The 23740-nt window shown below is 38.9% G+C and overlaps 1 protein-coding gene across 50 annotated transcripts in view; it reads left to right on the plus strand.

Annotated features, from left to right (window-relative positions):
- RIMS2 (regulating synaptic membrane exocytosis 2) overlaps positions 1 to 23740 on the plus strand; it is a 919325-nt gene that overhangs the window by 723617 nt on the left and 171968 nt on the right. Inside the window, exons 27-28 of one of the 50 annotated variants that reach the window (XM_089658335.1) lie at positions 3189 to 3236; positions 7126 to 7170. The exons of the other annotated variants lie outside the window; for them this stretch is intronic. Of the exons in view, the coding sequence (XP_089514461.1) occupies positions 3189 to 3236; positions 7126 to 7170 (93 nt within the window). The remainder of the gene's footprint in view (positions 1 to 3188; positions 3237 to 7125; positions 7171 to 23740) is intronic. 50 annotated transcript variants of the gene reach the window in all.

Consider the following 23740-nt stretch of genomic DNA (forward strand, 5'->3'; position numbering starts at 1 on the left):
ACCATGGTGACACTGTACTGCTAGGGTGACAGTATGTAAAAAATAAATAAATAATAATATAAAAAAAAAAAATGTAAAAAAAGTTTAAAAATTATAATTTTGGTTATAAACTAATTTGGGTTGTTTTTTTTTTTTTTTACTAAAAAGATAACGGAATACATTTTGGCAAAGATTTAGGATGAAATATTATTTATTTGCATTATGTTATAAGAAAAACACTTTTTTTTTCAAAATTTTTGAACATTTCATTTAGATAACAAAAAAAATAAAAATCACAGTGGTGAATAAATACCACCAAAATAAAGCTTTATCTGTCTAAAAAAAATGCTAAAAAATTCATATGGGTACAGTGTTGTATGACCGCGCAATTGTCATTCAAATTGTGATGGCGCTGAAAGCTGAAAATTGGCCTGGACAGGAAGGGGGTAAAAGTGTCTGGACTGGAAGTGGTTAAACTGGTTTATCAGGGGTCAGTAGATAAACTGCTCCTTGCATTGATGTTCAGAGGGAAGAATGCCCCATTATAATGGTGGTCAGAATGCTCCATTACAGTGGTGGTCAGAATGCCACCATTACAGTGGTGGTCAGAATGCCACCATTGCAGACAGCTAAAAAGATCATTAGTGCCTTGCAGCTTGTTCCGCTAAGTGGCATTGTCCCTGGAACTATTCAGATAGCATCAAAGAGGACATCAATCAACCACAGCTCAAGAAATCCCTAGCAACCTCCGGAGGGATCCTAGGGTTCCATAGGTATCTGGCTGAGAATGGTTGGTCTATAGTATCTGGTGTTTTTGTTAGATTATTGGGGATCTTTAAACTAGTCATGCTTTTTTATTACCAGCTGAACAATTTTCAAAGGTTGGAGTCTTCAGATGTGTGTTTTTCATTTGTCAGCAAACACCGAATGACAGCTTTTGTTGAGGCTGTGTCAACTGGTAAACAAACCGCAGCCAGGAAGACTCGCCAAACAGCAAGAGAATTTTACTACATTATGTGTTGTCACTTCCAGTGCTGCACCATATTATATATACTCCACTGCACACTTTGTATGATACACACTACCACAACCATGCTAATACTGCTAGCCATCATGCAGTTGACCTCTGTTCAAGGGGCATTTTGCTAGTTGTTCGTAGGGAAAACTGCTGTTTTAATTCAATGTTTTTATGTTGGTAGGAAGAATGTAAAATAAGTACAGCCTGTAAATATATCTCACCCCTGCTTCAGTAATCTACCAATAAAATAACCCTTTCTGAAGGCAACTTACTTTGAAGTGGTGGGACTTGCAGTCAAAGGTGTGCCATGGATAGCTAAGCTATTTGCACCACCACTCATGCCATGAAGGTCTCCAATGGTGACTGAGAAAACATATATACTATAGGCCTCCAGGTTAATGATATCAAGCCCATTCTGTATGTGAAAAATGAACAGGTTGGGCTCAACATTTTTAATGAGGTACTTGTAAGTTATCTATATATTCCCACTGCAAGTCCACTAGAATGTGCATAATAAGGAATTTATGTACACCAATTTCTGTGAATTTTCAGTTGGAATATATTGAGACCTCTCTTGGCTTGGTGACACCCCCTGCTCTGATAAACATTTAAGATCACCCTCTAATACCTGGGCCTGAGTGGTCTATGATCTCATCACCAGGGTATAGGACAGCACTGGTGGTGCGTCAAGGAGTAAAATCTTGCTCAAATCCACTGAAAAAAGAGAAATGTCATTTCTATACTAGTTGTTTCACTGAGGGATGGTATAAAATATTTTGTATTAAATGCACTTTAACCAGAAAAACATTGTGCCTAATACACACTTTGATCTTGACACCTATAATGATAAAAAATCATCTGTGATATTAATAAAGAAGCATTGCTAGGGCTAGTGTGGATAGGCAGTTGCAGCTTGCTTTAAAGTGGTTGTAAATATCAAACATGAAATATGAACAAAGTAAATTCCTATAAAGTGTGCATTTGTCTCAATTGAGAGCACTAGGTGGCATTTCTGTCTGCTGCTTCATTCCTCTGTTTTCAACATGAGTCACTTTTGACAAGTCTTCCTGACACCAAGAGAAAAATGGTGACAGGGAAGGGAGCTCCAGCAGATTGACAGCCTCAGCTTTGTTCCTGTGAGAAGGGGGAGGGGGGATTGGTGTCCTTTCCCTCCAATCAGCTCTCAGAGCTCCCTCCACTGAGCTCTGCAGAGTGTAATTTCAACTCTCCTCCCCCTTTTTTATGAGTCTCAGACATGCTTTATAAATGAAGCACTTTGAATATAAATAAGAGAAGACTGCATATAGACTTATGTAGTAGAATTTGTTTCATCTTTGTGTATTACTTGAGGCCAATCACTTCACTGGGTATATGTAAAGTGGATTTCACTTGCATTTGACATCATTATGAAACAGTTGTAAGATCATTGACAGATTCAGCCGACCTCTTTCTCAACTTCTATTTGACCTCCTCAGCGTCCTATTGCTCCATGCACACTAGCATGTTTTTTTTTTTTTAAGCTCAAAAAACTCTGGATAACAAACGCTGGTAATAGCATTTTTTAGGAGCGTCAGCATTTTATTTGCATGTTTACAGTACATGTAGAGGGAAACATAAGCTAGAAAAAAAGCTGTTAGGAGTGTTTCAGGACCGTTTAGCAATTTTTTCTGCTGAAAAAAACAGTCCAAAAAAATTTTACAGAAACAATTTTTTTTTATCTGCTCCTAGATGCTGAAGCTCAAAAAATGCAAATAGCCTAAAGTAGTGTGATGGACACATAGGATAACACTATTGGGCTTCTAGAAGTTTAAAAAAGTTAGTGTGCATGGAGCCTTAAACTGCTTTTGCATTGTCATTGACTGGTATTGGGAGAGAAGCAGGTCTGATGTCTACAAACGCCAGCCAACATCTTGCCCTTACTTTGACAGCTTTGGCATCATTCAGTTACACATGCCAGGGCTTCCTTTTCTTCACAATCTTTCCCTGGTTTCAGGTACAGAGATCACAGAACTCTCAATGTGTAAAACCTTGTTCTTCTGGCTTACCAAAGGATGAACAACCTAACTACGACTTCCATGTAGTGTGTTGATGTTGTCTTGTGGATGTATTAAACATGTTTTTCCCCCATGTTTATTTTTTATGTAGTGGCATGAGCATGTCTTTCATTTTCCTTTTGCATGTGAACATGAAGATGAGGAATGCCAAGATTTTGAAGAACAGGGCTCAGAGGTGGAGGCAGGTTGGTCTTAGTTTAGAATATTAGGCCACTGTAGTTTGTATAGAATTAGTGTTTTGGGCTTAGTTCATTCCAACCTGCATATTTACTTGTCGCTTATGACAAGTTTGTGTTCTTCTTGTCTCATTAACTCCAAGTGAATGGTTAATCTGCACGTTCTGTGAATGTATAAATCATGCTGGAGCTGTAGATTATTTGGGGTCTATTTATAACTGTTTTCATGCACAATTTACATCAGGTTCACCCAAGATTCACACATTTATCTAATTAGATTCAGTTGGAAAAAAGTATGACTCTATGGTGAAAGTTGTGTGAATCTTGTGCAAAAACAATAAAAATATACCCCTTTGTGCATGTAGACACTTTTCCTCCCTAAACTAAAACATAAGAGCACACATGTGACCTTTCGAAAACTTAGATGACGACATGCTCAGAAATTGTGTTGCTTTGATCAACTTTCAATCGCAAAAAAAATGTTTTATAGACTGAATAAGACTTTTCAAGTGGCATAGACGCAACATGATTTCTGCCACATCTACAGTTATCTAATTGCCAGGACTTAGAAAACAATTGTGTTTGAAAATTGAAAGCCACAGAATTTCCCAGTATATGACCAGTATTACACTGGGTGGCTCATTGTCCATCTTTGTATAAATTATTTGCCAGTTGTCCTAAGTTTTAAATCTTTGCTGCTGAAGAGGGTTACCCCAGAATTTACAGCCATCAACATTGTAATCTCTATGGCAGCCCTTCTCGGTCTTTTTACCGCAGAGGAACCCTTGAAATTATTTCTAGATGTTAGGGAACCACTGCTGAGATTAGTGCATCAGAGATCATAAGGAAAATGCTCTTTTATATTGGTGGTCAGTGGAAGGAATGACCCCTTACAATACTGGTTTAAAATGCCACCCTTATAGTAGGCTAAAAAAAAGGTCATTGGTGTCATGCTACTGGTTCTGCCAAGTGGCAATGGACCAGGAAATATCAAGGTACCCTCACATGGAAGGTCAATTAACCATAGCTCATGGAACCCTTGTCAACCTCTGGAGGAACCCTAGGGTCCTATTGCAGTGCTGATTCATTTTGTAATAAACAGGCTGATGACACAGGAATTTGCAAAACTGAAAAGGTAATAATGGTATCATCTGCTTGGCTCTGCAGTGTGTAGATCTCAAAACTGTCCGAACAAAATTTGAAATCCTTTGACAGATATTTGAATTTCAACTGTGTATTTAGCTGTGTACTTGGAGTTCTACTTTAATTAGGAAGCCATGAAAGGTCATCCTTTCAAAATAATTTGTATTTGTTCAATGGCTGCATTTTTAGAAGACAATGATTAAATAAAAATTGTGCTATAAGCATTTTCATTAGGTATTTTATAATGGGAGCACCACGTTACATCAAGTGATGCTCTTAAATGAGCTTCATCAGCAGCAATGTGACCTTTAAAACTTTGGCAACTAGGCCGAGCATTGGAACACTCAGTACACTGTATAGGCCACCCAGCCTTCTCTGTGGCAATGACATAGCTGCACTGAGTGTTTCTGGAAAGTGTAATTAGAAATCTTCTTCTCTTAATAGCTAGAGATAGCAGAAATCCTGCCTTCTCTTAATTACATGGATTCAGATTAAATTATCGGATTGCAGCTCTTTGCCTGTGGCTGTGAGAAAAGTAATTGAATGATGTGTGCATATATTAATGTCACCCAGTCTTGGAGTTCTCTCTTTGTTCTGATCCTTCCAGGCTGGTGAAATAAAGCCAGCCTGATTGGTTGTTGCCCTCTTGGAGGAGGGGTGGTTTGATTTCCCACAATGTCTGTTATGAGCTTTTTTTCACATCTAGTTTTTTTCATGCCATCTGAAAGCATGTAAATGTCATACTTCAACATTTGTTCAAACGTCATTTGCAACTTGTGGATTTTACCCAAATAATGGTGATTTATTGCATGGACACATCTTTTTTAGAAGCCAGATCTGTATTGCAGCAAATTTCAAAATGACATTTAAAAGAAAAAGTAGAAAGACACCTACATTTGAAGAAATATATTCACAAAAAAGACCTTTATCACATCTACATGTAACAATTTTACAAAATTTGCAGTTCCTATTATGACAATCATTCGTGCTTGCTTAGCTCACATATAAAGTTCCATTTGTAATTTTTTGCACTGTGGTGCTCTTTTGAGCCTGCCCCATGTTCCCTACTATTATGAAGACAGCCTAGCGCGGGGGGTGTCTGCTATTTATATAAAACAAGGCTTTAAAAAAATGTGCACACCCTTGAACAGGGGCGAACTGACAACTCATGGGGCCCCCGGGCAATAGGGGATCATGGGGCCCCTGTGTCCTTGCCCAAACTCAAAAAAGTCTATGAAAAGGGTACCAGGGGCATCTCATGGGGCCCCCTACTGACCCCGGGCCCTCGGGCAGTGCCCGAGTTTCCAAATGGTCAGTCCACCCATGCCCTTGAATGAACTTCCTTTGCCCATGTTCTCCTCCATTCCTAGAAGCATAAAGATACCATTCTTGGCTCCTCCACTTCTTTGTTCAGCTGCCTGGAACAAAAAAAAATGCCCTGTTTAGTCTCCAGACCTATTTTGGGAACTTACACAGGACCACGGTTTCCTCTGTTCCCATGTGACATCACTGGGCCAACAGCGAGCCACCACAGTCACATGAGAGAGTCACGTACTCATCAGTGCCCAGCAGCTGAACAGTGTGGTGGGCGACTGAAGGATAGGTGCTGCTGGGGAGGTAAATAAACCTTTGCTTTGCCCTACATATGTAAATGAAACATTCACTGACCAGCCTGCTGTTTATTCGTTGCCTTACATAAAGACAGCTAAAGCACGAAGACATCAAACAGTAGAGTTATTGCTTTAGCATGCATTCTCCTCCCTTCTAGGCATGTGGCTGCCCAAACATAAGATCCCAGTACAATAATTTGTAGTAGGAGGTAATTTATATCTCTAAATTTGGATAAAGTAAGGTGACTGTCCCATTAAATAATACAAATAACATAAAATACAATACAATTGAAAACAAAATACAAAATGATTGTTAATATATATATATATATATATATATTTTTTTTTTATTCTATCATTGATAAGTTGCTGATTAATCAATTAGAATATTATAAAAAAAAAGAAGAAAAAGCCACGAGTGTTAACCCAGCCATAGAAAAATCGAAATGTAGCTGGTTCAGCAGGAACAAACCAAATTTTAATCCATCTATGGGTAGGATGTTTGTAGTGAAGTAGATCTATCAAACAGCCTGATTTTTTTCAATCACTGCTGACCTGTGGTGGAAGGAAAAAGAATTGTATAATTTATGGGCTGCTTTACAAATTTGTAAACTTAACTCTAAGGTGACCAAGGCCCCGTACAATTGGCTGTGAGGAGACCAAACAGGTAACAAACGTGGTGCTTGGCTGGTGGGTGATCAGTACAGGCAGTGGGAAAACCCTTCTGAAACAAGATAAAACCTCCAAGACAGAACAAAGAATAGGACATTGCCTACCTTCCCTACCTGCCTTCTCAGCCACATATTTTGTCCCCAATACTGTAGGAGGTTTAGTGTATTTTGGGCTGATTTATTAAAAGTAAATTGCAAAGAAAAATAGAGATTCTGCCGATGGCAGCCATTTAAATGCCATGCTATGTTTCCATGCCCAGCCGTACACACCGTACAGTGTCCATTATGTTTGTTTATTCAATAAAGTGAAATTCAAAAATTATCTTTCATTGAAATAATTTTTCTTTCAAAGATGTGGCTTTAGTAAACTCATATCTGATTGGTTGTTGCACAATGCCTTATTGAACAACTTTCTATGTTGTATGCCATGTTTTATTGCTTTATATTAATAACGAATGTCTATTTTTGATAAAGATTATGAGGAGAAACTGCAAAGCCCACCTGTGAATGGGAGAAAAGGCAAGTTACTGATGCAGCTATTGGACTGAGGCTTCACCAAGAACTTACTATAGGGGAAGTGTGGCAGTATAATGGAAAATATATATTCTATAGGTATTGAGATATCAAAGATACTACAATGATGTTGTAGTGCAGGAACAGTTGAATGAATGATCTCAATGACCAATAAGGACATTTATGGAAGGTCTTGTGGAATTACATTTTAGTGTTCCCATAACTACTTATCAGATTGCTGCTTTGATTTTCTAATTGCCTTCCCAGAAATATTTGCTAGAAACTGGCTGGTCAGTAAGTGACCAGATAAAAGTTTCCTATATTGATGCTCAAAAGTTGTTCTCTCTTAGAAAAGGCTAAACTAACAATAAAGACATGGTGCGGGCTAACGAGGACAGGGGGCCGCCAAGAGACATGCAAAGAAAAGCACTTCAATTTGGTTATGAAGATGCTTATTTCTCAGCTCCCCGCTGGTCTAGAAAGGCCATCATCTTTAAGTCTAAGTTATTAATGTGTTCTAAACATCCTTGGTCACATTAAAAATTCATGCTGTGATATTTAACCTTTATTTATCTAGTTCTTATGAATCTAAATAGATGGTAACATTTTCGTATTTTTGAATGGAACTATACTGTTTTTTCCAAAATAAATCTAGGAGGTTACTTAAAATATTACTAAACCCAGGGCTCTGCGTTCACTATATCTGGTCTCCCACAGTACACTGAATGTGGAAATGTAATTATTTTAGTAAATATAAACTGCTAAATACCTTTTCTCATCAACAGTATATAGCAGTTTTGTGACGTCTATCAGTGTCCGACCAAGCACTGGTTAAAGCTTGTAGGACGCGTTTTCATTCTTCTCTGTCCTATGAGAATGCATGACCCCTGGCTCTCTGTCTGGACAGTGCTGATTGGCCCTGTACTGATCACATGCACCCTCCCAAAAAACCCCCCACCAAACTGAGCATGTGCAGAGTGCCTCCTAGGGCTCTGTACTATCAGTAGATGGACTGTGAAAGAAGGGGAGGATCAGAGAAAACAGTACCAAACAACCTTTTTACACAATGTGGAGGATTAACCCCTTAGGTTCCACCGTGAGTATGACAAGCATGCTTTATTGCATATACAAACTTATTTTACTGTTATGGGTTTAGTAACACTTTAACCTCCTAAGATGTAATTTGTATGAAAGTAGTTAGGCCCTGACCATGGGAAATTCTATATTAAAGTAGACCTAAGTGAGAAGCCTCCTGAAAGTCCCCTTTTACACAAAGGGTACGATCAAGTCCACCTGTCATTTTTTCAGGCGGACCTGATCAGACCCTCTATTCAGCCCTATGGACCGATGGGTATAAATGGATGTAAATGTCTATTTACGCATGCATCCCTCCATTCTGATCCGGTTCGCTGTAAAAAAAAATGAAAAGGGGGGATCAGATCAGAGAGCAGTCAGGTATAAATGGACAGTGAAGTCCATTTACAACTGACCACCCATAGAGCAGAGCGGGCTCTGTCCATGTATGCTCTGCAGAAACTGAGCAAACATGGACCTGTTGTCTGCCCGCTCTGCTCTGATCAGCAGGGAATCAGCGGACAGATTCCTTGCTGATCTAAACAAAGTCCAGGCCTAATGCTGTTTCGTTCACCACTTCATCTCCTATAGATAAAGACAATTGGGAGACTATCTTCGTTGAAAACAGTGGCCAACACTAGGACAGAGGCTAGAAACATGTAAGTCCTCAGACACGTGGACAGATGAGCAAACAATACATGGTGATCATGAGTGGACTTGAAGCTGTGGCCTCACTTTAGTGTCCACAAATGAGGGCAGATGTGTCCAGCAAAGATCAGAGTTGCAAGGCCGAGTAACAATAAAAGGATGGCAAAGGCTGAAGGCTGATCTTACAATAAAGCCACCTAAAACTGTTATTGGCTTTTTCTTGATATTTCCCCGGCTGCTAAATATCTGCAGCTTCATTTCCAACTCCTTTCACCTATTGCAGCCATTATGAATGCAATTCACACTGTTAATTGGGTGTTTCATTTGTGTAGAGAGCTGCTATAGGAGTCATCTTACAATAATTGCAGTTATAGCTTCATAAATGATTGTATGGAAGAATATATATGTTCTCATTGTACCCCACACTTCCTCTTTATTGATTTGTTCTGTGTGCTGTGTAGATTGTTTCTCAGTGTGTAGTGCCCTAACTATATAGTATGTTTAGATCTTTTTGGATTGTCCCTTCAAATTTTCTGTTTCTAAAATTTCTTTTTCAAATTGCATGTACAAGCCATACACATGGGAGGCAGCCATTGGTGACTTAAACTGAAACTCCAGACAAAAGATTTTTTTTAGCCGATCTTATGATTTCTATACTTTTCTACACTGCACAGCTTTGGATAGTCACTCTTCTACTTATTGGTTGAGCTTTAAAACCTCCTGTTCAGACTTACAGGAATCCTGGCATTAGAGAGATGGCAGGCTGCCAGTGCTGACCTTCTTCTTAAAATATATGCAGACCAACTGGCTTCTGATTCATTGGCAGGAAACTCAGAGAAAAAAATCAGATGTCCTGATCTTTATAGGTATTCTGTGTCAGGCAGATATTACTATCAGAAAGAAAGGTCAGCAGTGGCATCCTCCATGTTTTTTTTTTATGACAAGTTGCCCTAAGGGTTTGCTCACACTGGCTTTGGTGTCTGAATAGTAATCCACGTTCATATCACTCTTTAGAGCAGAGAGCATTTGACAGGGATGGTATCGCCTGCTCACTGCCAGCTTAAACCCCTTGAGCTTTACAATAGCGCACCACAACAGCGCGCATTGCACCTGGTTGAGGGGTGCTTGCAGAGTGGCCCATTCACTTGAACGAGTCACATTTGGCAGGTGCTACACCTGCCAAAAGTGACGGGGTATAACTCCTGCTGCGGCATGTGTATACCCCTGGGCTCTGCCGCTAAACACCATAGTGGTTGGGGTGTGATAAAAGTGCGGCTCAACCATGGGGTCTTGCTGCCCCCCCCCCCCCAAACCAATGTAATGCACATCTCATACCGTGTTGTTCCCTGATTTAGGAAAAAGGTACCAGTACATGTCCTGTTTTCTGTGTTCCAAAGTTTTTTTCCAACCCATTCAAAATTAAATGAGCTACTTTAACACAACACACCTCAACGCACGGTAACATGCTGCGTCTACACACGGTGGGCGCATAATGTGAAGGAGTCCAAAAACATCCTGGCTTCACTTTCTATTTGGAGGTGATGATGCTGTTAAATTGCCCAATCAATATGTTGGTGGCAAGTTGCATTGCTGATCCCAGAGGGCCACCTTCCTGTCTGTGTAATATGACCTATATGTGTAAATCTGGATGAACAGAATTGCAAATCCTTTAGCAGGTAAAGAAAATATTTGTACATCTTCTAGTTGTTGGTTTAGCTCTTTGCCTGGAGTTCTAGTTACATTCAGCCATTTTGTGCTTTGCAATTTTCATGAATAGAACCTATTAATTCCTGAGCGACAAAATGCTTTGCTACTCTTAAAATGTTTTGTTAAAGTGTGCTTTTTATGGGAGACTGCCATTTATATCCTTTGTTTTCTGAAACATTGGTCAAGTTAAAAAAAGAAATAGCTTCCATTTCAGAGTTACATGAGTACTGTGCGTGACAGGCACTCCTTAACACTGTGGACACCGTGGATTGGTCATATTTTGGGTTTGATCAATTATTTTTTTTTTAAATGCAGACATAAAAGTGGAACTCCAGACAGATATGTCTTTTTTGGTTCCTGGTACTTATTTTTTTTTCCCAAACATTTTATTATATTTTCAAAAAATAATCTTTAAAATAATAAACAAATTAATTACACATTACAGAAAAACTCACAAAACTCTTTTCTTCAATTAATTCATGATGCCTCCACCAATATTAAAGCGGTATTAAACCCAAAAGCAAACATCTATTATATTGCAACTTACCAATTCTTAGATGTGATGGCTGCATTCGTTTTCTTTTGGAAGGCTTTCTTTCTTTTATTTTCACCTGGTGATCTGGTCAGTAAGTCTGGTGTTTTTCAACAGAACAAGCTGCCCTGCAGATGTAGCAGTTACAGGGTTGAGACAAACCTTTACCACTGACAGGTGTGCTTACAATGATCAGCTTTTATTTATTTATGTAAAATCTTTATCTCGAAAGTAAAAAAAAGTTTGCTGTAACTACTTATAAAGTGTTAGCTGGAGTTCAGTTTTAATTTGTTAGTGTATCTAATAGTGTATCTAACACTCCCCTCCCCCTAGATTAACCATGCTGTTGTCCAAAGGTGCCCATTGTGCTCCTTCATCCAGAGTGGGAGCACTCTAATACAGGAGGGGTGTTACTGGTCAGATCAGCAGATAAAACAGAGGAAAAGCCTAAAAAGAAAGAAAACTAATGCAGCCACCACATCTAATGATTGGTAAGCTGCAGGATGTTATATTTTTGGCTTTGGGTTTAATGCAACTTTAATAATGTGGGTAGGCTGCTTGCTAATAAATGTACTCAGGCTACAGTTTTTCTCTAGGAATATCAAAAATTGCAGCCCAGAACCCCTTTCATTGTCACAGCTCCCATTAGGACGCCTTCTGCTAATCAGTCTAACAGGAAAAAGTGCCAGCTTGCAGAAAGGGAACCTTCAACCATCAATACGGGTTTTATTTTGTTTGGGTATTATTTATTTTGCCTGGAATTTAAAAAATGTGAGGATCTGAGGACAGGGAACTTTGTGCTTTGTCCCCATGTTTCATTTACACTTTTGGTTTCTACTGGACTGGTCAGCTGCCATCTGCTATACAGTCAAGTAATTTTACCAGAATTGGGAGATTCTGGTAAAATTTCATGATTTTGGCTAAATTAATTTGAGACATGGAAGACAAAATTAAAGTGACTTTTGGTGGTTTTTAAAAACACAGTTGGCTTTATATAGCCCATAAGGGCTACAGATGTTTTTCTAAACTATTCTGGAACTGTTCTTGGGTCAAGAAAATGGCCCCTTATTGGCAACATTATTTTCATAATTTCACAGAAAGAAAACAGACAGTGAAGAATAAAACATGATACAAATCAAATCCAAAAAAAGATGAAAGAAATTAAACAACTCTAAATAACCCCCCATGCAAAAATAAATAAAAAGCACAACCTATAAAATTAAAATAGAATGGTGTTATTTTTAAAGCATCTTTCACCTGAGATAAAGGGGTAAGTTTAGGAGTTTCCACCGCCACCAGCGAGATCAGAAATTTAGATGCAAAATCAATTTGCGCAAAATCACTCTGCTTATCTCTACAGTTAGAATCATGAGCTGAAACACAAAAAATAGAAGGAGCATGATTTTTATATTGCTAAATAGAATCTGAAAGCATTTGAACATTAATATTAAAAAAAGTCTGTATGTGCAAAGTAAAAAATGATTTAGATGATTGGAAAAAAAATATTTTGATTGGAAAATTGTTTTGATATAGGCATTTTAGAAATATTAAATAAAGTAAGAGATGAAAACACAATTCTATAGAAATAAACACAAGACAGATGAATGAATCATTATTGTCGGTATTTTTTCTTTGATCACATCTTACTTCTGGTTTAAAACATTCTCATTAACTTACATGTTAAGCAATACTCCCCTATTGCCAGGAGAGGGCACAAGATATCTGTTTTAGCATTCATTAGACTAGGCACATGATAGCATAGCATACTGTGGCCTTCTGGAGAAACAGTGAGGCCAGTATTACATCTAACACACATTTCCTATGTTTGCATGTGATTGTTTTTCTTTTTTTTTTTATCAATCACTGATGTTATACACTCATTAATTTAAATTTGATTTTCACTGCTGAGTATTTGTACATAGGTAATATATTTTCATGCATGGTAAAAAAAAAACCCAGCCATGACCCATGCATATCCACTCTAGTTCCAGGTGATCTCATGAATTTCCTCCATTCTTGTGTCCTGTGTTACAGGGATGTTTCCTGATTGTACAGCAAAAATCAAAAAGTCAACTGAAAATAGCCATAGTCCTGTTAGATTTAGGACCTGTATCAATGGGTTTTACTTTGCATTAATGGCACCAGTTTGACATCTGTTTGAGTGGTATTAGATCTCTTTAGAACACTTTGATAGGTGAATTTGTCTTGCAGTTGACCTCCTTGTGAGCTAAATTTGACCTGCTTTAAGTGGGTTTTGCATTCCCATAGATTTGTATTGGAAAAGCTCCTTTGACAAGGACAAAAGCCCATTGGCAAAGGTCCTTGTGCTGCTCAAGAGACTCAAACAATTTTTTTTAATGTAATTGCTCAAAACAATTTCCATGGTTCAGGGGTGGGCAATTAATTTTCCCAAGGGGCCGCATGAGAACTATTGTGGAGGGCTGAACTTAATTCTGCTCAATATTAATCTTGCAACTGGAAAGGTCTGTAAGTATGTAAAGATATAGAAATCAGACACCTAGGAATAATAGACACAACTTCTCATGAAATAGATCTTTTTCAGATGGGCGGTCAGGTGTTGGGAAAAACAAGTGGCTGAACTACAGTTTTACTGCTCCATGGCTGGCTATCTGAACTGTAAAAAAACAGCTGGAGTTGTTCACATGCCATTGCAATTTTAACTTGGGTTGCATAGTTTGACAAGCGACACCAAGGGGTTTATTTACTAAAGCTGGAGAGTCCAAAATCAGACTCCCTTCTGCATAGAAACCAATCAGCTTCTAACCTCAGCTTGTTCAGTGAAGCTTTGGCAATGAAACCTGGAAGCTAATTGGTTTCTATGCAGAAGGGAGTCTGATTTTGGACTCTCCAGCTTTAGTAAATAAACCCCCAATTGTCAAGCTCGCCAATTGAGTTCAGTAGTTCTGTGCCACAACTGTGTGCAATGCATGCAATCGCAGCATGGTAGTAAGCATTATAGGGTTAAATCAGGCAAAGAGGAGCAGTATAACACCTCCTCAAATGCCCTCTGAAGAGCACTGTTACTGGAAAGTGAGAGCCTGAGGTCAATACAGTGATCCTGACATGGAGAACAGGGGCACAGCTTCTGAAGAACTAGGACAGGTAGAGTAGCAGGACAATGTTAAGACATTTCCTAGGCAATGCTCTCCCACCAGAACCAAGCCTCCTTGATGTATTGATCAGCTCCTCAGGCACTTTCCTTCCAATTTTTGCAGCTCTCCACATGGACATCTGTCAGCATGCATCTCTGAGTCTGTCAGTTTCCTTGGTGAAGAAGATGAGAGACTCAGAAATGTATGCTGAGAGTGGAGGCATCGATAGGGATAGAGATAGGGCTGGATAGGGACAGCCATAGAGCCAGATTTTGCTCTGCGGCTGCAGTTGCTCAGGTCTGACTTGGTTGAAGTATATAAAAATAGCCATTCTTGGCTGGAAGAATCTGAGCATTTCTGTGAAGCATTTTCTTTTGGTATATTGAGTGTCAGGGATATACACCAGCATTTATTACCACATGGGTAACTCAGTCAACTTAATCCAGTCAGCTTGCAATGTGTCAAGGCAGATGGTAATTGTCCAAGAACAAGTTCGTAGGTGTGGAAGCTGCAGAACCACCCTGGGTGATGGAAATAGAACAGGAAAGTTCCACAACGTTCACACCTTACATCCAATGCTTGGACAATTAACATCTGCCTTGACACATTCCATGGTGTTTGGATTAAGGTGATGGAGGTACATGTGTGACTATAAATTCTAGGGTATAATACCAACACTCATTAGCACTGAAGAGGTGGCTCAGTCTTCAACATTAAAGAACAAGTCCAGTTGAATATGACTAAGGTCCTGTGTCAATGGGATTTTGTTCACTTTAGGCAGGTTTTTTATTCCCATACAAGACTTTAAGAATGCAAAACCCACTTGGCGCAGGTCAAATGCAGGCCAAAAGGAGGTCAACTGTAAGGCAAATGAATTCTGAATTCTCTCAAAAGCATCTCAAACTGTTGCCAGTGACTCCAGATGAAAATCTGTAGACACAGGCTCTACTAGAAATCTGAAGAGTCCATCTAAATGTATCTAATTCACATAGGTTTTTCTTATTAAAGGATGTACAGTTTAAACCTTATTTTTCTTTTCAGAAAGCACCTCAGGTCTGACAGTTGTCACTCAACTGCCTTACCTTAAAGCTCAACTCCGGGAAAAGCAAAAGTCCTCCCTTGCAGTATGGCTGCGCTCACAGTTCAAGAGTTAAATGCTCATTTCTGTATAGGAGACGGTAAAGGCAGTTTTACTTGCCTGAGTCTCTGCTCCCCTGGCAAATGGCACTCCCAAATGGACTGTCCCCATATACATAAATGAGCAGTTAAAATGATAGTAGTAAAGGTTTTTTATTATATTATTAAAATAAAAAAGAGGTGAAACGCATCTGCTCTGTGCAACGATATTGTACAGAGTGGTCCCTTACCTCTCCTTTGTCTGTCCCCCATCAGGGCTGTTTCCTCCACTCATGTGGTTCCCATGTACCAAGGTTTCTTTGGATGCAGCTTTTTGTCTGTGAGCACCCTTTTCTCCTAAAGAAGCAGTTAAGAGAAACAGGTTTAGACAAGGAACTAGTCCACAGCATACCCCATATCTATGCCTCTGTATTCCTAATTTCGGGAGGTTTTGAAACAACTGTCAGTTCTTTAGGGGATCTTTAATAGATTATGGGCCTGTGGAAGGGTTCTGAAGGGCAGTGTTCAATGTTATTATATTACTTAGGTTTTGTAGATTTCTTTGTATTGATTTTAATGATGATGAGGCAAATTTGATCTTTTTAATACAGGCCACTGTTTGTTGAATAGCCTAACGAGAATAAAGAATGGCATGATTTTAATTCCTTTTCGCCCGGCCTATTGTAAGATGACAGCCAAGTGGGATCCCTATTATCCTGGGAGGACTTCATATGACGTCCTCCCAGGATCACACCTTGTGCGCGCCCCACGGGCCGTGCTTCGGCCTGATCTGTCACCGGCTGTATCCAGCGGACACCGGACACAGCCGATGATAGATCACTATACCGGCCCACTGCCAGTGTCATGTGATTGCTGTGGCAGATCACATGACAGTTGTAAACAATGAATGGCTTCCTTTCATGCCATTCATTGTGTACAACTGTGCTGCTAGCTGTAATTGGTTATATTTACAGACTGGGCCCATCACAGCCTATCTGTAGGTTGTGATCACAACAAAGACTACTGAATGAATCTGTTTCATTCAGTAAAAATGCTTGCTTACACCTTATGTGTAAAAAAGAATCCTGATCACTTGCCCAGAGTAGTACAATGTTACTCTGGCAACATTATACTGCAGTTGTCACAGGAGTAAAATAAAATAATCATAAACATTTTTTAAAAAGTGTAATAAAAAATAACAAAAACAGTTTTAAAACATATTTATTTATTCATTTTTTTACATACTGTTGCCAGCCAGTGTCCCTGATCACCACCGCACCAGTTATATGTTGATGCTGTCCTGCATTGGTGACAATATGTAAACAAAAATTGTAAAACAAAATTTTTCATTTCTTCATTTTCCACAAAATCATGAAAATAACTTCAGAAAACTCGTCATTCCTCTTTCTAAATATCTCAGACTGTCTACTTTCCAAAAAGTGGTCATTTGTGGGGTATTTATACTGTCCTGGTGTTTTTGGGCTTCAAGACATGATATAGGCCATCAGTACATCAGGATTTATCAATTTTTAGATATATACCATAGTTTGTGGACTCTGTAACTTTCTTTGCCAATTAAATAATAAACACTGATTTGGGTTATTTTCACCCAAAAAATGTAGCAGAATACATTTTGATATAAACTTTTGTAGAAAGATTATTTATTTTGCAAAATTGTGTAACAGAAACAAAGGAATTTTTGGTATTTTTTCATTTATAGTGCAAAAAATAAAAAACCCAGTGGTGATTAAATATCACCAAAAGAAATCTCTATTTATGTGAAAAAAATGATAACAATTTCATATAGGTACAGTGTTGCATGATCGCGCAATTGTTATTCAAAGTGCAACAGCACTGAAAGGTGAAAATTGGCTTGGGCAGGAAGGGGGTAGAAGTGCCTAGTATTGAAGAGGTTAAACAAATATGTGACATTTCTTTGAGAGATCATCCACCTGAAAAGTCCCTTAATTATTTAAATTTTCCTCGGTTGTAAGGCAGTATTGATATTGTGCAAGTATGTTAGGAACGTGGTGGTAGAATATTTATTATACTTTTGGCGCTACAACATACATTTGTCAGGGTACTGCATAGGCACAATTTATTGATGTTTCTTATAAGATAGCAAATCTTCGCTTTTTTATGCTCAAATTCACTTTAACAGTTTACTGATTAATATTAATGATTATATGGAGTTTGTCTTTAATGCTGCAGATTACAGAGTTGCATTTTATTTTCTTGCAAATCCGCAGGCCCAAGGGTGCAGTTTAACGCAGGCACAGTCTCTTTAGGTATTTTGAACCATTTCTCCTCCTGTTTTGTATTGTGAGCTGACAGACACACAGTTTGGTCAGAAAGGCCTAAAAATAAACCTGAACATACACCGATATCAAAGCAAGTTCTAAATGGCGCAATTCAGCTTCAGAGCTACACCATTGTTACTTAGAAGCTGTGTTATAATTTATTCATGCCTTGTACATTTCATCATATGAATTAATAACCTCCTTGTGCTTTAGGATGGCAGTTTGATTTTTCCACTGTTTTTGATAAGTTTCCAGTGGGGATAAAGGCAACAATTCGAGGTTTTCAGCTGCTTATCCTGCCGTTGCAGCTGTCCTTGCTTAGATGAAATTGGAACTAAGCTGCGTCAAATAAAATATAGCTTAAAGTTAACCCATACTTCGCACATAGTGGGTAGAGTGACAGGTTCACATTACTGTAGGGCCCTTTAAAAGGATGTACTTAACCTCCACAAATTTTTTTTTTACAATTCCTATCTGCTGACAGCAATAAAAAAGATTGGTGTCCTTATCTTCGTGCTTTTGCTCCTTCATTGGCCAGTCAGCAAGCAGAGGTGGTCGGTGACCAAGCCGTATTCTTTTACTGCGATAGAAAAAAGTGAGGTCAGCAACTTGGCTAAGCATTTTGGAGGGGTGCCTGGATCACAGTTTAACAGAAATGCATTGGCTGGTAAAGTCGTACACAGATATGTTTCATCTTTATACTTAACTGTTCTATATGTTTAATTCTATGTGGCAGAAAATGTTATACTAGTGTTGCATCTTTCATAGTGGTCTGCCTGCAGCTTTCTACTGATCTGTAGACACAGAATTACACATGACTCTTGCTGCATGTGCACAATTCAAACAGAACATCAAGTTTTGTCAGTTAATAAATACATTTTCAAAGAGGGGGTGCAGCGCTACTAAACTCAACAATGACAAAAATGCATATATGAAGTGTCAAGGTGCAAATACAGAGCAGGCCACCTTTTGCTTGCTTGAACTTTGACAAAGTGGAGTTATAAACTGAAGCTGAAACAGGAGATTATAACAGGAGTCTTCTACCTAACCAGCCATATTCTTTGTGGGGAGACCCCATGGGAGCAGGCTGTATCCATTGAGTGGGGATCCCCCATGAGTGATAACACCGCCAGGGAATGAGGATCAGTCTGACCTGATCTGACCAGACCTATTTGGATGACATCTGGATGACCAGAGGCTTACTACTATTTATGCGCATTTGAATTGCGTATCTGGTGAGTGCGCAATCTCATTATTTATCACCAAGATCCACGGTCCATATCACTGGACACCCTGAGATCATCTGAAATCTCATCAGCACTTCTTCTCTCTGGACTTTTAACGGAGTCAACACCCTTTAGCACCTTTGACCACCATCTAGTGGCCTTTGTATTTGCACCTTGTCACTTCATATATGCATTTTTGTCATTGTTGAGTTTAGTAGCGCTGCACCCCCTCTTTGTATATGTGTTTTAGAAGGTTTATGGGTGTTTTTTGGTGTACAGCTGCTAATACATTTGGAATTATTTTAGCGCTCGCTTACTCGTTCTGTTAATAAATACATTTTAGTACAAACTGAAATCATAATAAAATAAGAGAGCTCAGTTGCTTACTTTGCAGCTTCTATATTTCTCTTACAGCAGTTTTACTGTAAAAACATACCCTGAGACTGATCGGGTATAGTGCAGGTAATGCTATACGTTGCTTTTATCTCAGCACCCCTAATCCAGAGATCTTCATCCTACAAGTTGCTGAGCTAGTACACCCTTTCCCTTTTTTTCAAGAGATCATTATTATTATTATTATACAGGACATATATAGCGCCGACAGTTTGCTCAGCGCTTTACATTATGGATCATGCAACCCTTCCTCATTCTTGGAGTTCTTCTTACATTTTTATTGATGGATGTTATGTTAAATTAAATATATGTTCTGTGTTGTGAGAACAAAAATTATTTTAAAACAAATGGGTGTTGATTTGCTAAAGGCAAATAGACCAGGCACTTTGCGAGTGCAGTTGCACTCATTTTCCCCAGAGCTTAGTGAATGCGGCGAAGCTTCACTTTGTAAAGAATACCCATTCAGCTACAAGGTTAAATGAAAAAAAAAGTGTTTTTGCTTGCACATAATTGGATGATGGAAATTAGCAGAGCTTTACCCCATTCACTAAGCTCTGGGGAAAATTATTACGACTACATTTGCAAAGTGCACAGTCTATTTGCCTTTAGTAATTCAACCCCATGGTATTCAAACTTACCAAAGTGTGGCTTACTCCCTTCTACAATGTTTAATACTCAGAAGACTTATTGTATATGGTGCTCAGGCTAATAGGACTACTGGGCAGAAATACTACCTGTTCCCTTATACTACCCATCTCTTCTGTACTGTCAGCCTCCTGAAAATATCACATATTTATCCATGAATTTTATTCACTACTCTTCTACATCATGTAACTCAGCATTAGTTTAGTTTAACTTTAATGATAGAGCTTGTTTTCAGACCAGCAACATCTGCACACTGTGCAATCAAGTAGTAGGTTTTACCTATTCTTAGACACTTATACTTAGAGTCAATGAGCCATAGTGATGTGATATGCTATGCCTCACTGCTGCCTGGATATCTGTGTTTCCAGGGTTTAATTGCTAGGCTGTGTTCTTCTAAAATTTGGATTCACACACAAAATGGCTGCCTCCAGGTCTACTTTACTCCTTATTACCATGTGTATGTGTTTTACAATAAACCTACCTAAAGGAGCGTAACAAAACCTAAATACCAAATTTCACACTAGCTTTGTTAGCAGGTGTTTTTTAATGCTCCTCAAACGCCTATGAAAATTCTACACATGGCAGCACATAGTGCTGTTCACAAGGAAGCGTCAGCGTCATGTTGCTTGGCGGCAAAATTGACGCCTCATGTGGAGTCAGGAGGAGTTGAAGTCTCCCATTCAAGTCTATGGTGCCGCTCCTCAAACACCTGGCAGGCGTTTGCTAGGCATTTGCAAAGCGCTAATGCCATTAAACTTCATTATAGGCATTTGTGGTGCAGTTTTAAGGCTTGGCAAGCGCCTCAAAAACATGCATAGGGCGTTTGGGGAGCGTTTGAGGAGCATTAAATAGCTTCCCTAATGCTTGTCAAACGTTATAGGGGCATTTGGCAAGCGTTAGAGATTAGTCAAGTGTGAACAAGCCCTTTGAGTGTTTTATGGCATGATATATATAAATGGGTGAGGCCTGATTCACTTACTATTTCTGCATAGTCAAACAGTTTTAAAGACTAACTCTATACCAAAATGTATATTTTATCACTTTTTCTATCGTCTTCTAGTTGCTTATGTACATCTCCCTTACACTCTCTTACATTTCCCCACAGTAGGCTGTGTTTCTGTTACACGTCCACTTGGTGGATCTTCTAATTATTTGCCTGTTAGGAAGAAACATGAGTAGGGGTGGGGTGGTGCCTCCATCATTTGATGTTATAACTGATAGGATATAGTTAATAGTTACTCCCACTTGGGTGCTGGTAGTTTTAGGGTTTGAGAGCTTGCATTTGGCCTCAAGAGTCTTTCAGCTTATACCATAAGTAGGGCCAGATTTAGATCTTGGGACACCTAAGGCATGTCAAGTTCGGGGGGCCCCTCATACACAGAGTAGGTTTACTTTCTCAATGACAGCCACAGATATTCAAAATGCATGATACAACGTCATTCTTATTTCACGGGTGCACACATGCAGTCTTAGGCAACCTTCCTTAAGCTCTCTAGGTGTGGTTCACTTGAGCTGCCAAAATGTTTTTAAAAAAACAATACAATATACCAGTTCAGAGTAAAAACGTTTACAGATGATGTCTGGCAAAATATTTCTTCCCAAGGTATATTTAATAATAGAAAGTATTTTTTTTATAATTGTATATATTTTATATTATATATTTTTTCATTTAATTTATATAAATGGTATATTATTTTTGTATGTGGAGGGGCCCTTCTGTTAGGGGGTCTAAGGGTAGTTGTCCCTTTTGCCCCCTTATAAACCCGGCCCTGACCGTAAGTCAGCATTTCTACGGGTTAAAAATATTTAGTTGGGGTTAGGCTCTAGGTAGCAAACTGTTAAGCTCAAATGAACCTATAATGAAAAATTAAGGTTCTGCCATTGCTGACTTCTTCAGACGTTGCTAGCTGTGATGCTGATGCTTCAGCTGCCCTAGTTTTGGAGAGATTCAGAGTTAAGGGTTCATTTTTATGAATGATAGTCTTGCAGCCAAAAGGCTAGGTATTATGTTACATGATTTCTGCTGTTGGGAGAACCAAATGCCAAGACTTTTGCTCAAACACAGAAGGGAGCCTGAAGTAGTGTGTTCTCCATCTTTTGCACTTTGTCCACCCCTTCAAGACTACTAATCCACATTAAGTCCTTTATTCCACAGTGGTTAGCACATCATGGATTTCTGCTGTATTTGGACTAGAATGTGATCTACGTCATCTGCTTCTCTACATTTTGTTAAATTCTGATAGTGATCATCAGGACTCTTTGCTGATTAGAAATGGGTCTATCAAGATGCTCACATACTAGGTTACACCTCTAAACCACTGCATACACTTACAATGGCAGTAGGGCATGAGTTCCTTATCTAACTGCCAAACTTTTTTTTTTTTTTCAAAACAAAGGTGCATAAACATACTGTATATATCTTTATCCTCCAAAAACTCCTGTCTGAGTAGCACCTGGTCATATTTATTACCAGACTTATCTTGGGGAAACAACAAGGGTTATTCCTCCAGTCCAGCTTGGCCAGTAGACTTCCCTCCAAGAAGAGTTGGTATGTTGATTAAAGTCAGCAGGTACAAATTGACATTCATTGCTTTAATTAGCAGTCATCTTGAGATTTTGTACTAAAATGCTTCAAAGATTGCCTCAGCATCATTTGAGCATGTTAAGAGCTGGACATGTAAAGCCTATAGGGAATCTTTAGACTTTTTTTTATCTTTTTTATCCAAAAGTGCCACGGCTTAGAATTTTAACACTGTTTAACAATAAGTATTTACAAAATAGAAGGCTGTAGGTTTGCTAGTAATAGTCAATTCTGTTTTACACATAATATATCTATAAGTCATTTTAATGGAATTCAAGGATATTGTTAAGTTATAGTTTATTTTTTACACTGACCATTTATACAGCGTTTACGTATTGCACATTCACACAAGTCCCTGACCTCAGGAAGTTTACAGTCTAAAGTCCCTACCTCTTATGCATACACACACATACTAGGGTCAATTTAGACAAGAGTCAATTAAAAGATAAGTTCACCTTTAGAACATGTTACACGTGCCACCTGTGTTTAGGGCTGAACATGTAACCTTTTCCAGCATCTGCAGCCCTGACCCCCCCCCCCCCGTAATAGAGCAAGGCAGGGGATTATCTCTCCACTCCCACTATCACAATTTAAAAACAATGCGGCCATGTGGGGCTCCACCCACATGGGCATGTAATTTATTCACAGTTTCCTGTGAATGCATAGCCTACAAGTACCATCAGACATTGCGGTTGACAGCTTGTAGTTCTCAGCAAACTACCAGGGTGCTGAGGAGCACTCTGGTAGTTCATTGATTCTTCCTGCTCTCAAGTAACTACCTGCCTGTACAGGCAGACATCTATCCTGATAGTCTGCAGGAGCCTGACATTGCACCTGTGATATGCTGATTGTGGGTGAAATGCTCTGCAGGCTTCTTAGAAAAAAACGAATAAATGCACGTTTTTTAACTGCAAAAAATGTGCATTTATTATTTTTTTCAAAAGGTGAATTTATCTTTGACCTACCAGCATGTCTTTGGAGTGTTGGAAAAAAAACCAAGTGAACACAGGGAGAACATACAAACTCCATGCAGGTATATCTGATAATTAGGAATTTACCAGTGTAGCGTTTATCTGTGTCAGTTTAAGAATACTTGGGGAAGTAATGCATCAGGGTAAAGCTGGCCATACATGATTCAAATGTCGGCCGGTTGAGCAGAGATTGGCCAAGATTCAAACCACTATGGGCAGGCTGGTTGTACCTAAGTCGATTGTTGTACGACTTGGGTACAACAAGCATGT

This window comes from Staurois parvus, unplaced genomic scaffold, assembly GCF_062004578.1.
Source record: "Staurois parvus isolate SC_StPar_1 unplaced genomic scaffold, SC_StPar_1.0 ptg001062l, whole genome shotgun sequence".
NCBI lineage: Eukaryota > Metazoa > Chordata > Amphibia > Anura > Ranidae > Staurois > Staurois parvus.